At 43.6% G+C, this 17,184-nt stretch overlaps 1 protein-coding gene across 1 annotated transcript; it reads left to right on the top strand.

Moving 5' to 3' along the window:
- Nucleotides 1-12,444: 12,444 nt before the first annotated feature.
- On the top strand, nucleotides 12,445-16,739 carry IL22RA2 (interleukin 22 receptor, alpha 2). The gene is made up of 5 exons (XM_010293810.1): nucleotides 12,445-12,541; nucleotides 13,563-13,713; nucleotides 14,533-14,711; nucleotides 15,985-16,154; nucleotides 16,584-16,739. The coding sequence occupies exons 1-5, from the start codon at nucleotides 12,445-12,447 to the stop codon at nucleotides 16,737-16,739; spliced, it is 753 nt and encodes a 250-aa protein (XP_010292112.1).
- Nucleotides 16,740-17,184: the final 445 nt, after the last annotated feature.

Raw genomic sequence — 17,184 nt, 5'->3', positions numbered from 1 at the left:
CTGGGATAGCTGAAGCGTTTAACCAGAACTCAGGAAGAACAGCATTACTGAAGATTATGAGAAGTCTGCGTTATATTATGAACATCTACAAGTTGTACTTGTTCTGATCCAACTAGAGTAACCAGTACACAACTAAGTACAGTGGGATCGTGAAATGGGACTGAAAGTAGTACCTGAGGACAGCATAAAAAGTGGGGGGAAATTTCATGATAACCACTTTTAGAACTCTTTGTGTATATGACAAAATACATATTTGTTTATATGACAAAAACTCACTATTTCCTATTTGAAATAGCACTCTTTTTTTAACAGTACTCTATGGATAACAGACTTCATGAAGGAATATAAAACAGCAGCAGCAGCATTATTCCCTTCTGTTTCAAATCCTTTTCAAAATTAATTCGATGAACATAATGCTTAAGAAGGCCTTCGCTTGGTTACTATAGAGATGTGCAAGAAATATTTGAGAGTTTTTGCTTTTGGAGTATTCTCTTGCTTGTCTTTTTCTCTTGAAGGGTATTTTTGTATTAAATTAAATGCTACTGTTTCTTTGAAGTGAGAATATGCCTATAACCTTTTCCTGTATATCTTAAGAATTTGATTCCATGGCCAAGAACCAGTTATTTCTAGTCTTTTCTGCAACTAGAAGTATGTACTTCCAGGACTGTTACTTCGTACATTTCAGTGAGTAAACAATAGATTCTTTCCTTTGTAAAATAACTCCTGTGACTAAAAAAAGATTATTTTTAAAAGTGCTCTTATTTGTGTATAGCTGCATCTGTTTGGATTACCTAGATATATTGTCACATGTTGTCACATTCTGGATAACTCCTGTATTAGCATGCTCGTTGATCATCATTGGTGGGGGGGGGCTGGTCGAGGGGAAGTGTGTAATGGGTGGTTGCACAAATTCTTTAGAAGATGTTTTCAAAATTCAAAAGCCTACTTTCCCCCAGAGCATTTTTATCCTAATTCTTAGAACAGTGTGATTCTTTTAATAGGTATCAACAGGATTTGTTCCAAACATGTTTTCCTGCAGATTGAAAATTACTACCGTTTTTCCTCTTTTATGACATAACTCAGGAACTGCACCAAATTACCTCCCTCTAAAAACACATCTCAAGACAATAGAAAAATAGTGTGGGAAGTTGTAGTTTGTAAGTTATTGTCATCTGACAACCCTGTGAATTTTTGTAGCATGAGATTACAGTTCTGAAAACTGAAGGATGAGGATTTTATTTTTATATTTAAAAACTTCGGAGTCTAATGCCTGCAATCCACTTATTTTCCTTTAGTCAAGATTTGATGGGTGTTTTCTGGTTGTAGGAAATGTTTATGATAGTTCTTAATGAAGTTCAGAAAAAAAAGGATGTTTTACAGACACAAGGTGGTGCACTTATACAAAATTACGTCTTTGTTTTAAAATATATTTTTGTAGGATTATCAGAAATGTTTGCATGCTATAGCAGGTGTTTAAAGGAAAACCAGTATCATAGTACTTCTGTCCTTACATTTCTCAGTGACATGAGTGTTCCTAAGACAAAGTTAGTTTATACAGCGCTTTCTGGACTGCTTCTGTTCCTGCAGGTATCGAAAATTAACCACGTTACATACTCAGTTCCCAAAGATTTGAAGACAACAGCTATTTTTCCCTTCTCTACTCATGGGAAGATAACAGATCTGTTAGTAGGGTTTTGATAATTTTAGGAAAAGCCAAATTGAACAGGTGAATTTTGTAGTTATGGTGTAATGGAAAGCCCAGCTAGAAAGATTTGAGTATGAGTTAGTTGGGTTTGATTTGTTTCTGCATTATTTTTCAAATGTAGTGAGACCCCCTAGTAACTTTTTCAATGTCATTTTCTGGGTTGAGTTCCTAGAAGGCAATGCTGGTGGCATATTGCTTAGGATCCACTGATGTGTAGATATCTCCATTGCAGAAGTGCAGAAAATAACTCTCTTGGTGTTACAAGAAGGCTTTGAAAATCAGAATTAACTTGCAGTTGAAACTTCAACTAAATTCACTTTTCAGTTAATAATATAGTGCATCTTGTGCAGGGTGTGAAGTTGGTGTTGCTTCTTTCAGGTTTTGTAGGTTTGTAGATAAATACTAACTGTAGTAAGTGCTTAAGTTAAACTTGGCTCAGAAGGAAGAAATGGGGCATTAGAAACCGTGAGGTTAGCTTGGTTTTTGGGAAGATGTTTCTGATCAGGCAATTTGCCAAGTATCTCCTTTGCTACTGGTCGGAGTATTTCATCTTCTTGCAGTTGGTAGGTTGTTTCCCTTCTGTCAGTTTTGTCCAGAAAAAAAGGTTGCTGTTTTTCAAGAAGATCAGGAATTAGCCATAGTAGCCATTCCATTCAGTATATCTGCCTCAAAACTATTCTGTCAGAAGTATGTAATTTCTTGGAAATGTTAGATTTACCTTCTTAACAGTGTGTGTTGAAACCTGGTGCTGTTAGGAAAATTATTAACTGAGACTCGGCCTTTTAGATTTGTGTGAACGTAAGAGATCACTAAGTGTTTTCTGTTCCGGAAGGTTTTCCTTTGCTGCCACACTGGAAGAGGAATGGTATTTTTTGCCTGTGTGAGGGCAGATGCTTTGCATCCTGGATTCTTTTCTCTTCCCCCTGCAATACTGCTACATTGTACATTGTCCTGAATCTTTCCAGTCACATGGAAATAACAGGGACCAGCCAGGTGCTAGGATATAATTAAGGGCAAAGATGTTAAGATCGATCAGAAATGACACAGAAATATATCATGAGCATATGGGAAGAATTGGCATGGTGGGTAGTTACATATAATGGAAAAGCACTGTTAACCGTAATCTGAAAATCGAGTGAGAGTGCTTTGCGCAATACAACACACACTGTTCTGGTTTCAGCCAGGGTAGAGTTAATTTTCTTCACAGAAGCTAGTGTGAGGCTGTGTTTTGGATTTGTGATGAGAAACTGTTGATAAGGTGCTGATGTTTTGAGTTGTTGCTGAGCAGCCAAGGACAGTCCAGCTTCTCATGCTGGGCTGCCAGCGAGCAGGCTGGGGGTGCACAGGGAGCTGGGAGGGGACACAGCCGGGACAGCCGACCCGGCTGGCCAAAGGGATATTCCATACCATATGACGTCATGGTCAGTATATAAAGCTGGGACGAAGAAGGAAAGGGTGGGGGGACGTTCGAAGCGATGGCGTCTGTCTTCCCAAGAAACCATTACATGTGATGCAGCCCTGCTTCCCTGGGGATGGCTGAACTCCTGCCTGCCCGTGGGGAGTGGTGAATGAATTCCTTGTTTTGCTCTGCTTGTGTGCGTGGCTTTTGTTTTACCTGTTAAACTGTCTTTATCTCAAACCATGAATTTCCTCACTTTTACTCTTGCGATTCTCTCCCCCATCCCACCGTGGGAGAGTGAGCGAGTGGCTACGTGGTGCTTAGTTACCAGCTGGGGCTAAACCATGACACACACATATAAATATATATGTACACAACTAACCTCTTCTTGTAACTATCACAAGGTTAAATGTATTATTTTAAGGCAAATTTCGGAACTGTAATTACAGAAGCCACTGAATTATCACCCTCCCTGCAGGTATGTCTTCTGTGTGCTGTGTACTTAACACGTAGCCAGTAGCACAGGTATAGCTTAGATGTTTAAATTGCTTGGGCCAGCTTGCAGGTTTTATAATTGTAAGAGAAGGAAGTTCAAGGATGTGCAAAGTACCAGATTCTTTTATTAGCTGTGACTAGCTGAAAACATGAGGCCACAGTGGGACAAGAATGTGTTCTTCTTATGAGGAGCGGCTGAGGGAACTGGGGTTGTTTAGTCTGGAGAAGAGGAGGCTGAGGGGAGACCTTATCGCTCTCTACAACTACCTGAAAGGGGGTTGTGGCGACGAGGGTGTTGGTCTCTTCTCCCACGTAACCAGCGATAGGACGAGAGGAAATGGCCTCAAGTTGCGCCAGGGGAGGTTTAGATTGGATATTAGGAAAAATTTCTTCACTGAGAGGGTGGTCCGACATTGGAACAGGCTGCCCAGGGAGGTGGTGGAGTCGCCATCTCTGGAAGTGTTCAAAAAAATGAATGGATGTGGTGCTTCAGGACATGGTTTAGGGAACATGGTGGCGCTGGATTAATGGTTGGACTTGATGATCTTGAAGGTCCTTTCCAACCTTGTGGTTCTGTGAATAAGCAAGATTTCCCCCAGTCTTGTTTCCAGCAGTTGAGAGAGCGCCTAAAACCAGGACAACTGCATGATGGCATTTCTGCTAGGATACGATCCAGCAGGCTGCAGTGCGAGGACTTCTTGGGGTGGAGAACATGGAAATGTCTTTCCAGCTACAGCTACTTAGCCTTGCTTTGCAGTTCTGTAGTACCAAATATCTGAGCCCTGTGATTTGGAAGCTGTCAGGTAGTATTTATCTATGCATTTTCACTTAAATACTAAATGAGTTTAATAAATTAATATTCCTGTGATGAAGTAGTAGTTTGCTTAAGCTTCTGGATATTCATGCATAGCACCTTGACACAGGGTATCAAAGTGCGTAACATTTACAGGTTCAAAATCATGTGATATTCACGCCTTTTACAGACATGTCAGCTATCTACTATGACACATGTAGAAAGTTTCACCATTTCAAGCTATTTCAGGAGATTTTTAGTCTTGTCATGGCTGCTTAGCATTTCTCCCTGTCTCCTAAAGATGATTTGGGAGATGATGGAATATAAGACTCATAAAACATTATACCCTGTGTAAGAGAAATTGCATCACAAAATTTTGGCCTAATACCTGACAACGTTTATAAGAACTTCTTTAGTTCTGTCTTTTGCGTGGACATTGTAACTTTTTATTATCAGATCTGCAATTAACAGTGAAATATTGTGGTAATACTGCATGCTGGCACAGAAGCATCAAACGTTCTGCTTTTATGTTTTTTCCACTTAAAACAATAGTGTAGTTTTCAAAAATGATTCTTACAAATCTACTGACACCTGTGGAAACAAGACATCTTGTAGTGTCCTAGCTGCTTAGAACAGACGTGCATATTTGTATGTAGTCCTTCGCTAGTTAAGGATGCAGGAGAAGAAACTTGCATGAGAAGAGCTGTTTTTCTCAGGGCTAGAAGTAACTGGTTGCTCTGAAGTGGTGCCATGTAAACAGTTTAGTATTAATAAATAAGAGCTGTTGCACTTGGTTCAAATCAATAGTTTCAGCATGTCTTTTAAAAAAACCCAAAACATCAAATCAAACACAAAGCACCTTTCATCTTATAAAATGTGACCTGCATAGATATCTTTAGTGAGATTTTTAAAAATTCAGTCCCTTAACCATGAAGACCTTGTTTGTTAATACTTTTCTGTAGTCTCTAAATGGATGCAATCATTGGGCTAGGTGGGACTTCCAGTGGTCTAGGGTTCATTCTTCTCCCCAGAACTGCATCATTCCTCCTACGCATTTGTTGCAAGACTCCATGACCCCATCAGACAATTTATTCTAGGACTTCTTTACCCCTACAAAGTATTTTATAATGTTTAATGCAAATCTTCCTGACTTTAGAAACTTAATTATCCACAATAGGACTGATGAACATACTTTGTCTCTTGTCTGAAATTTGTAACTAAACTACTTGTAAAAACATTCACAGTATTTACATTGAATTAAAAAAAAAATCTCAGAAGACAAATGTGTGTGCTGACCTTTTTCTTACTGATAGCTTTTGTACGGAAGACTTAAGTCTGCTTTTGAAGCTTGCTCAGTTCATTTTACGTAGTGTATGCATTATTGAAAATGAAGAGAAAACTCTGTGGGAGATCTGTATAGTGAGTGTAATTATATGTAGCCAGTTACTGTGTTCTATTTACCAGATGTATTAGCATGTAGAATTAGTTTTAAACTAAGCACATTTCTCATTGTTGAGATATCCTGTGGGTGAAATACCATAAAATTCACAGAAGTCTTATTTATGTGATGTTTACTTCTTCACAGTGAGCATGTGCATTCTTACATGTGTGTTGAAATCAACTATGTCTTTAAATGTCATGCTAATTTACCCAAAAGAATGTAGGTTACTGTTAGAAGAATTTTGGTTTTACCTGTCTGTCAAATCTAGAATGTGCAATTTAAAACCCTTTTTTACTCCTGATCAACACGTTTCCACTTTCCAAGTAACTTAAGATGAGTAGTGCTGTTCCGGGGCTGGTTCCAGTAAGAACTTGCAAATTCGGATTCTCTTGGAAGTGGATGTGCAGATTGACCAGAGTCAGGACAAATGGAGAAACTTGAATTTATAACATCTGCATTAATTACTACACTTATATTTATAACATAGACTCTGAGTTTTAGTAATAGATTAGGTTTTTTATTAACCCATTATGAATTACTGACAATCAAAACTGTCTTCATTCCTGAGGTTTTGGGGTTTTTTATCTCATTTGAACACACCTCTCACCTTCATGTTTTCTAACTTGCCCATTATGTGTAATTGGACAATGACAGGGCAGCTGATCTGGCAGAAAATTAATTTTTTATTTATTCTGGGGCAAAGAAGTTTTATTTTCTACTGCCCAGCCACAGCCTCAAAGAGGAAACGCATTACACGCAGAGCAAATGATGAGTAGGCAAACCAGGTGGTTCTGCCAGCCAGCTCAGTGTTCTGCAAAATCAATCCTGCGGTTGTCAAAGCATCTGCAATGTGTGCGGTAGAGCAGTAAGCGATGTCAAGTCTGATCCAGCTTTTCCTGTGCCGACATCTCTCGAGTAGCGCAGACTCAGGAAGGCTGCTGAAACAACTTGAGCCCCTTCAAAAATACCCTTCCACAAAGAGTGTACTGAATCATTTCAGATTGAAAGTACAGAGTGAAAAGAATAAAAACCTAATACACTGTATTTTCTTTCTGGGTACGACTGTTTTGTGTGCTTTGGGGTTTGGGGTTTTTTTTTTGCAAGTTGATAGCAGCTCAGTTAATTATAGGAAGGGTGGAGGGCATGTGCAGTCCCATCCCAGAAGATGGGAACCGTATATGTAGTGCTTTCCGCTACCAGACTTGGTGGAGTTGAGGCCTGTGACAACAACAGCCACGACTGCAACCTGCTGCGAATGTGATTAAATACGAGAGAAATAACAACAGGTACGGAAGGGTTGCAAAAGCTTGCCTGAATGGCTGGGCGGAGGCAATGAGGCAGAAAGCACCATTGCTGTTCCTCAGCCCCTTCTTCCACCTGGGTTCATCCCAGGGATCAGTCTGGCCTGATATAGTACCTGCTCCCCCCCGCACAAGTTTGAATAGAAATTGGAAAAAAACACTGTGAATGTGGGTGATCAATTGCTAAGAATTACTTCGTCAACTGACTCCAGGGTGTGCAGCAAAGCTAGCAATTTTATTTGAGATACACCAATTTTCATTTCCTGTAAGAGAAAGAACATGGAGCAAAGCTTTTTGGCAAATAAGTATCAGAGGGAGATCTAAATTTTCTGGTTAAATGGTCATGTCATAGTAAACTCAAAACTAGCACCTATGAGAAGTGTGAAAAGCAGTTACGCTGAGTGCGGAGGATTCTGGCCTGAAAAAGCTCAGCATGCTGATTCCTGAATGCCAGGAGATGCTATCCACACAAGATCTGGGACATTGCATTTAAAAAAAACAAACAAACAAACAAAAAAGCTTGTTAAAATTACAGCATGTTTACAAATTCAGTAGTAATTTGGAGAAGGTGGTGGTGAAGAATAGAATCCTGTTGTTGGAATAAAGTCCTGTTCTAGATTTCGCACTTCTTGGGTGATACGGAGATAACCGAGAATTCGCAAGACAATCACAGAACTGAGCCACAGGCTGGAAAAGTGTGATGCTTGCAAACTTCCACTTGCAGAAGAGATGAGTGAAAGGCAGTTTCTTTTTTGTGGTTGGTTGGTTGGTTGGTTGTTTTTTCCTGCTTGGGCAGGGAAACCCCTGGAGCTTGCATCTTTCCAGGTTTTATTGCCCAAAGTAGCTACCAGAGGCGTCTGCTCTTTCCGCAGCCCAAGCCTGGATTGCAGATGTGGAGACAGGCATCCCAGTTCCTTCCGCCTCTTCCCCCGCCGCACGCCTGCCAACCCCTCACCCTCCTCGTGCTGCGTGGTGAGTCAGCCCGGCGCGGTCTGCGGCCAGGACAGGGCTTCGGTGGCCGGGCACCGAGACTTCCAGCCACCACCTACGAAAAAAATGAACGTGTGGGTCATGTCCTACCCACACTGGTAATATTTCAGGCGTTGCCTCAGCTGCTTCTGGGGGCCGTGTGTCGGAGAGCACGAGCATCGATCGGCACTGCCAAGCTCTGAGCCTTCCTTTCTCTACTTTTGTAGGTGGACCAAGAAAGCATGAGTAATGTTTTTGTTGTACTTTTCCAGGCTTATCTGGGCATTCTGCTGGCTAGGTGATCACCTGGCACCTTTCCTAGACTATTGAGATTACCTAAGCAAAACTGACAAACTATGGAATACTTATTCCATGGGTCTCTAAGCTGGCGGGTTTTTGTCTGTAGATGATTTGGTGAGGGAGCCGCAATCCAAAGGAACTTGGGTCTTTTCTCACTGGGCTTAAACAAGATGCAGCGCTCCTTAACAGTAGAAAAAAAAATACGGCTTTGCAAAATGAGAAAACCCGACATTTTTAAAGAAACTTGTCTTTTAAATAAAAGGCTTTGAGCTATTTTGGGGTTTGGTATTACTTACAGTTCCTAATGAATGTTAGTTACTAATTCAGTAGGTACAATTCAGCATCTTGCACATTGTTAAATAAATATTGTATGTGCAAATTGCTACCCAGTGAGCCTTCAGCAGATCTTAATCTTTAATAAGCTCAAATGTTTCACTACCGAGGTGCAGCTATGGCACTGGGAATTTCTAACCGTAATCTTTAAAATGTTTACCCAAGCGCTTTTAACAGTGAGAGCTGAACAGTTCGTACCTGCGGGCCGGAAGCAGTGAAGGCACGCACTGTGCAGTGAAAGTCAGCTGTGCTTCCTCAGAAACGTCTCTGCAAGAACCTCGGTGATGCAATGCCTCTTCCCTGAAGGCCAGGGGAAAAAAATCCAGAAAGTCCCTCCTGCCTGACTGGGGCGGGTTTCTGTTTTCCTTCTTTGTTGTGGTTTTTTTGTTGGGTGTTTGGTTTTTTTTTTTTTGCGTGTGTGTGTGTGTATAATTATGATTTTCCCAGCCGCCCCTGAGCCGGTGACGGGCCATCCTGCCGCACATGGCGCATCAGAAGAGGCTGAGGAAGCTGGGTGCCTTCAGCTGGGAGAGGCGACGGCTGGGGAGGGGTCTAACTGCAGTTGCCAACTATGTAAAAGTTTGCAGAAAAGACAGACTTTTCTCCGAGGCCTCCAATCAAAACACAAAAAGCAGCTGTCATACGTTGCAGTGGGAGAATCCCACTTAGGTATATGTGGGAAAAACTCACGCTGGAAGTGGTTGAGCGTGGGATAACACTGCCATTAGCCCTGCTCTGAGCATTAGGCTGGACTGGGTGACCTCCAGAGCCCCCTCCCAAAACAGGTGAGTCCATGCTGGCTGCTTAGAAGGGTAAAAGACTGAAAACTACGGCTCCAATTGAGAATAATCTTTGGGTCCAGAATAATCTGAATCACACATTTTATTATTGTCAGTGTGAAATGTCACACGAGAGACACTTGTCTGCCAGGTACTAGAAGTACCCTCTGTATGCTCCGGGAGTTTCTCCCCTTCCTTCATCTTCCCACACCCTCATCTAGGCATTTAAGCAAAACCCAAAAGCCAAAGGTGGTGCTACCGAAGCAGTTCCAGGGTTAAATTTTCTCCTCTCATGGATGGGAAACAACTTATTCAAGAGAAAAAGAAAAAAAGCCAAAACCAATGAGATGGTGCACTCAGATTGGATGAGTCAGGCAGCTTCCAGCAAGAATGTACTTGACTTTTACCTCTGTGTAGCAATATCCAATCCTCAAGAGAAAGAAATCTGTTTACCCAGCATTCAGATAGGTTTTTATTCCAGGAATGGAAAAAGTTCTTATGCCCATGGTTCTATGTTTGTTCACAGAAACATCAGTAGTGCTGTTTCGTAAAGGTTTGGATCAAAAAGATGCTTCAGTGTAAGATGTGGACTCTGCTGGGGAAAGCAATAAATGTTCATTTTGCATTTCCTCATTAAGTACTGTTCAGAGCATTCTTAAACAGTATTGTTTTTTAAAAGTTCTCATTCATATTTTAAGTAGCATTTCAGCGCACGTCATCCTATAGTGTTCCTCAATTGTTTGCGTTTTTAAAGGTACTATGCACCTATTCTATGAAACTCAAGATGTGTACGTATGTACATGTCTGTATACGTGTGTGTGTTTGTATACTTGTTTGACTGTAGCTGATTTTTGTCACACAAAGCACTGGAGCGGCGTGACTGAAGTTGATGAGCAGGACACTGTTACGGATACTAATAACCTGGGGATTATCACGGGCTCTTTCAATAATCACAAAAATTATGTGAAGAGTTGCCGATTAATTCGGAGTGCCAAGCCCAATCGCAGATAAAGCACTGCCGGAGCGCAGCGCCAAGGAAAACCTCGAGTTTTTCCACAAGATAGGCATTTCTTTCCCCGTTTCACCCAGAGCAGCCTTTTCTGAGCAAAACCCGCCAGCGCCGGGCGGGCTGGCCCTCAGCCCCGCGTTCACAGGAGGAACCGCCATTACGAGCCATTGTGGCAAAGCTCCAGGCTTCGGCTCCTGGCAACGGGCTGTTACGCGGGGTACGGGAAGGTGTGTTGGTACAACTCAAGTAAGCAAATACGCGACCTGTGACAAGGGTGATTAAACTTTGATGACACTTCAGTCTGGTGATTGGTTTATAAAAGTTCCCTGTTCCCACACTTGAGCTCGTCTAACGTGATGAAACACCAACTGCACTTGGTGTGGGGAACTACTTAAAGGTCATTGGATTTTGAAAACGTGTTTGGGAAATGGATAGATAAAAAATTCCCAGCTGGTGATGGCAGGGCAGCCTTTCTGCCTTCTACCCCCATTTTGGGTTTTTTCTGCAATTATTCTCATTTCTTTAATTCCCTTAATTGGGTTAACTAGTTAATTATTCAAAGCTACACATCTAGTGTTTTAATATATCTGTTGCAGGGTTGGTGCTTGGACAACGAGGTGTGGGTGATCAGCTGAACTGAGAACCTGTGCCCATGAATCTGACCCAGGCCAGCTTCTTGATTAGGTGTTGTCCAATTTGCTGAGTAGAACCAGTTGCCTTTAAACAAAAAAAATACTTTCATTTGAACCAGAACTTGCATCTTTTTGACCTGACGGGTGTTTTGCTTCCACCTTTTCCCACAGTAAAGATGATTGCTAGGCAAATTTTTGTTTCTGCAGACAGGTAGCCTTCACGTCCATTATTTCTTCGGTGGGCGTCGTTACACAGTGCTGCGCTACGGCGTACAAAACTTGGCGTTTCTCTTCTTGCTTGTCAATGTGAGCTGGCAAAAGGAGAATGCACCCCAACTTTTGCCCAGACGCGCTGGCGCGTCAGCCACGAAGTACATGTGGATGTCAGCACCCGGGAGCTTTCGGGGAGGGAAGAGCGAGGGGCAAGGCTCCCAGCTGCCTCCAGCAGCACCACATTCACCACCAGCTTTCCATACATCCCAGGAGCACAGAACCTGCCTCCCACCGGGCAGGCGCGCACGTGGCGTTAAAGCACTTATAAACAGAAAACGAGACCGCTTCCGCCGGCGAGCCCCGGAATCCCCGCCCTGGGGTCAGGCTCGCAGGGATGCGCAGATTGGAAAGGCAGCAGTCGGGGCGTACGACTCCCGGCCGTCTGAAAGTCCTCCCAGCACCTCTCCAGCAGCCAGCGTGGCGTGGACGCGCTGCCCGGCAGCACGGTTGGCAGCAATTTCACGGCCCCTCGTTCCTCCGATGACGCGTTCCTAGACGTCATCCTGCCGCGAACGCACCTGCAGGCTCCGTCCGCTCGCATTTGACCCAACGACAGGCCACCAAATCAGACGACAACCCTATGGGTAGGTCTTTCACATGTTTGCAGCAAAGTTTCCTGTGTCCTTCAGCTCTGAGCAACTAGTGAACTGAAAAATAACTAACTAACTAACTAAATAAATAAATTTTCATAAGCCCAATCTTAGCATGGCAAGCAAGCAAGCTTGTGTGACAAGTTTATGGGATAAAGAAACATTGCCAGACATCATTTGGGAATTAGTGCCTAAAAAAGGGATCTTTTTCATGCTGGTTTGCTTCATAATTTGTTCCAAACTTTGGAGTGACCGCAGCTGCCAAGGAAGAACAATTGCTTGTGCTTAGCGTAGAGCAACTCATATGTTTTTCAGCTCAACTAAACCAAAGCCAAACCGGGGATTTTGGAAACCGCTGAAAATAAGGGGAACTCTGGAGTGTTTAACAATTACTTCCTCATAAGACATGCTCAAGAGGAAGCGAGATGTTCTTCAGTCATGGAGCTGCTCTCCCAAGCATGAGGGGGATCACGCTTTCCTCCCTCTGCTTACTGATGCACCTGCTTCAGGATGAGATAAGTAGTAAGCAAAGGCTTTCTGCTCTTTTCCTACGTGGGGAGGGGGGTGCTGGTCGGTTGTTGAATCTCTGGATGAGTCAAGAAGTCTCTGGATCTTTTGGTGCGTTTCAAAAATCCAGTCACTTCCAAATTAGTCTGTTATTTTGCCTTTCAAGCTTCTGAAATGCAGATAAAACAAGTATGTTGCCCCTTAAATTCATTCATGGCTGTATTACCGGTTTCAGTTCAGCTAGTCCTGCCTGATTCTGTGATACGCTAAGGAAAAAGCTGCAGTCATCCGAGTCACAAAACCCAGAAAAATGTTAGGATTTGGATAGTTCAGAGAGGTTGTTAACTGATTCTGTCATCAATAACCATCGTGGTTTGAAAACAGCTTATCCGGAAAACTGCCAGGCAGCTTTTTCCAGTAGCACAGACTGGAAAAGCAATGAATCTCGGGTTATTTTTTATTAAGCGAGAGTTGATAAACACAGCTATGGCAACAGTTAAAATAGCTATAATCCCTGCAGGTTAAAGCTGAGATGTGGAGGAAAGAGCACTTGAGTTTAACTACTGATGGTGCTGCTTACTGCAGGCTCTGTGAATTGATCCGAAGGGTTTGTTCCCTGGGATGCCCATCAGGCATCTTTCACAGCAGTAAACTCACTAAGGAAAAATGAAAATAAAACCCCAAAACCAAACCACATAAAAGAGTTCCTTTCATAATGCTAAATGTGTTCTGTAACTGCTAGATCTGGTCACTGTGACTTGGAAAGTTTTGAATGTGACATCCAGGAGATGTAATTTCCCTGCAGTCTGCTAGTCATGAAACCAAACAAGCTGTTTGGATGAGTCAAGAAATCTCTGGATCTTTTGGTGGGTTTCAAAAATCCAGTCAATTCCAAATTAAGCTGTTATTTTGTCTTTCAAGGTTCTGAAACACAGATAAAACAAGCATGCTGCCCATTAAGTTTATTCATGGCTTTCCAGACAGAGGAGCGTGTCAGTGGCAAACGTGTTATGTTACCGTTCCTTATTATTTGCAGCAATTTTAGTTTTGGAAAACCAAGACCTGCAAGATTTGATTAAGCCGCAGAAGGTAGAGTTTCGTTCCTTAAACTTCAACAGCACGTTGCATTGGCAGCCTGGGAGGGCCAGAGAGGCAAGAGACACGGTCTACTTTGTGCAGTATAAAGTGTAAGTACCGGGGGAACTCCAGCCTCCCCCCAGGCTGGGGCCCATCCCTGCTTGGCACGTCGAGGGGATTTCTCAGGTGACATGGAATGTTCTCCCCATACCTGGGCAACAGCCACGTCCTGCTCGGGCTGCCAGCTCTCGGTAGTTGCTTATCGATAGCCCATAAAGCGCAGATGAACAGCCCAAGGCGGGCAAGGAAACCAGCACCTCCAGCAGTACGCTCTGCACCCTCACTGCACCGTAGGCTTGCAGCAAAATGTAGCTTGCAGGGGACCTCTGGAGGTCACCGGCTCCCACTGCCTCCTGAAGCAGGCCTAGCTAGGGCAGGTACTTCTGCAACAGGACATGCAAGGTATTTTGGTGGCCCACCTCGCCCACGGCAGTGCTGCAGGGTGCTTCGCACGGCAAACTTGAGGCAGCGCTGGGGGCTGGTCCTCAGAGGAGGTGCGTTCCTGTTCCTGGCACGCCTGGTGAGGACCTGCGATCACCTTTGAGAAACCGGTTGGTGGAAACCGGCATTCTGCCCGTCATTAGACACGCTGGCTAAGGCAAAGCTCGCCTGCCTCTCCCCAGGGTCAGGCTTGCAGCAGCTTCCTACGGGGCTGGTGACCCACGTCTCCGCTTTAGGTTTCTTTCAGAAAAGACAGAAACCTGTAGCTCCCAAACGCCCATGAAATCAATCTTCCCTGCCATCAAGTTGAAGAAGAGAGTTAATTTCCACGGCAAAACGCTTGTCAGTCCGGCCGATTTAAACCTGGTTAAAAATCTGTACGGACCCCGCCGGCGATAGCTAATGCTTGCATCCTCCCTCCTCCATAGGTATGGGCAGAGCACGTGGCAAAACAAAGACGACTGCTGGGGGATTCAAAACCATGTCTGTGACCTAACGAATGAGACCTCCGACATCCAGGAGCCTTACTACGGCAGAGTGAAAGCCGCGTCGGCTGGCATCTATTCCGACTGGAGCCTCAGCTGCAGATTCACTCCCTGGCGAGAAAGTAAGTACCAACACATGGGTCTCTCTGAGACAGGAACTGGATTTTATGTGGCGTGGAATACATCATTTTTGCTCACAATTTACAAACATGAGTAAATCTTTTCTAACTACACAGCTGTACCAGAAGTTGCGAGTCAATAGCTCTCAGGTGAAGGGTTGCGATAAAATAATCTCCCCCACACTTGGATGCCAACCAGTTGTGGATAAGTAGCCACTTATCTGTAATCAGGGGATCAGAAATGCAACAAAGCTCCCTTTAATGCAACCCCTTCCTCAAAGCATGGAACTAGCAAAATCCTTTTCGGCCGTTTTCGGGGCTGCTGGAAGGACTGGGCACAAGGAGAAAAAAAGAAGGAAATGGTCCCTGCCTGGGGGGAAAGGGAGAAAAGAGCTGGGTGCTGTGTGGCCACCGTTCTCCTCACATTCGTGTGTTTTCCCGACGGCAGTGTATCGGGAAAGGACACGCGCAAAGCTTTAGTCAGTGCAGTCGTTGTAACGCCATAGAAATTGGAGGACTGTCAAAACACGGAACGGTACCAGCGTACCTACCAGTAAGTTCCCCGTGAATTAACCAGTTTTCCCTCACATTGGGCAACGCAAAATCGAATTGTGAATGTCGGTGCAGGTCACTTCACAGCCCCGAAGCACAAACTACCTTGAGCCTCCTGTACAGATGAAACCACAAGCTCCGACATAAAGCAGTACCTTGCGGCAGCAGCCACCCGTCTTGCCCCGTGCCACCTCCTCCTCCTGGAGAGACGCATGGGGCAGCTGCTGTCCTGTCTCCCCACATCTCTGGGGCCGCACAGGTAAGCAGGCACTCGTTTGAACCCATAGCTGTGTTTAACCAAGCAGATTGCAAAAGTTTTGCCAGTAATGATTGAAGCTGCATCCTTGACATAACTGAAACGGTTCCGATAGCTGTTTTATGCAGTCCAAGCACACAGATAAATATGGGGGGAAAAAATAGCAAGGCAAAGAATCCAAAGCATTTCGCTTGACCAGCCTGCAGTCAGCAACGTGCGGACCTGAGAGATTTAAAAAAAGTTTGGCTCAAAAATACATTTACAAACATGGGAAATGTCACCCCCAAAATGTCCCAAGCAATAACCACCAAGAAATAAGGGTTTACAAAGTGGCATTTCAACGGTAAATACAGCATAATATAATGTTGGTAATAAGAACAATAAATCATTGAATGAATTAAAATTGTGGTCTGTGAAACATTATTAATAAACTATAATTGTGTTCATCGCTTTGGTGTTTTTCCTTAGCTATGATAGGACCTCCGATGGTAACTGTGGTTCATAGCAACAAATCCGTAACACTAAAGCTCCAGGCTCCACGTTCTCCTTATAAAAGGAAGAGAGGCAGCAAGATACCGATGACAAATTACTATGATCTGCTATATCAAGTCTTCGTAATTAACAACTTGCTAGACGAGGTAAGTGCATATTCAAGTCTAAACCCTTTCTGGTTGAAAAGACAGGAAAGTATGGGCACACCGTTCTTGTTTTACAGTTGAAATAGTCTTCTGGGATTGTGAGGGCATCGATGACTGGGTAAGTATTTGAAAACAAAGTAGGCTTATTTTTCAGGAGTTGAATTTGATTGAATTAAGTTGTAATTCCTCCCTTTATTCTTTCCCATCAACTTAGTATCTCGTACTCTCAGGCCCAGATTAAAAAGTAATTAGGACAGGAGAGGAGTTTCAGGGGGAATTTTCTTTAAAAATAATAAATAAAGTATTAATGTTGTTAATTTCGTGCAAGTCCACGTGCTGCTCTGCATCCTCTGGCCTTATCAAACTTGAGTCACAGACACACTTGCAAGGCCAACGTGCTTGACTGGCTGTTTTTACTCCACTCTGAAGCAACACAGAGCCCTGGTGTACGAAGGAAAGGACAAGGTTATTAAAATAGAAGATTTGAGGCCCGGCGTCAGCTACTGCATGGTGGCTAAAACGTACGTGCCCGCGCTGGACCGCAGCAGTGCCTACAGCAGCAGGCAATGCACCGTCCTGCAGTGACAGGGCTGGCACCTCTGCAACAGGTAGGTCCCCCGCTGAAGCTGGAGATGACTCTGGAAGTCAAGAGCTACCCCCTCACCAAAGGCAGATAGTCTCCAAAAGGAGGGGAAAAAAAGGTGTGGCATAAAAACTGCCATCCCATATGACGGTATTAGCCAGAGTTCTTACATCATCTCAGCTAGTTTCACACCAGGTAAGAACGATAGGGCTAAGGAGGTTGGAGTAATGGCGTGGGCAATTACTGCATACTGGCACGGTCCTCAGAAACACCTCCCTCTTCCCTTTCTTTAAACAGTTATACATAGTATTGCTTTCATCAGGTTTTATTGCTGTCAGGTAATAATTAACTAGGAAAACAAGTGACCTCCAACTTTATTAACTGCAATTCTGTTCAGGGGTTTAGCTGATGAGCCTGCCTTGCTCATGAGCTGGCAGGCCTCATCGA

Source organism: Phaethon lepturus, unplaced genomic scaffold (assembly GCF_000687285.1).
Source record: "Phaethon lepturus isolate BGI_N335 unplaced genomic scaffold, ASM68728v1 scaffold1209, whole genome shotgun sequence".
Classification (NCBI taxonomy): domain Eukaryota; kingdom Metazoa; phylum Chordata; class Aves; order Phaethontiformes; family Phaethontidae; genus Phaethon; species Phaethon lepturus.
Note: the sequence above shows the minus strand (reverse complement) of the source record. Positions and strands in the feature narration are given on the sequence as shown.

Coding starts and splice junctions, on each gene's coding strand:
- IL22RA2 (XM_010293810.1), top strand. CDS start 12,445: ATGTTCTTCAGTCATGGAGCTGCTCTCCCAAGCATGAGGGGGATCACG. Junction 12,542..13,562: donor GCTTCAGGATGAGATAAGTA/GTAAGCAAAGGC, acceptor TATTATTTGCAG/CAATTTTAGTTTTGGAAAAC. Junction 13,714..14,532: donor TACTTTGTGCAGTATAAAGT/GTAAGTACCGGG, acceptor CCTCCTCCATAG/GTATGGGCAGAGCACGTGGC.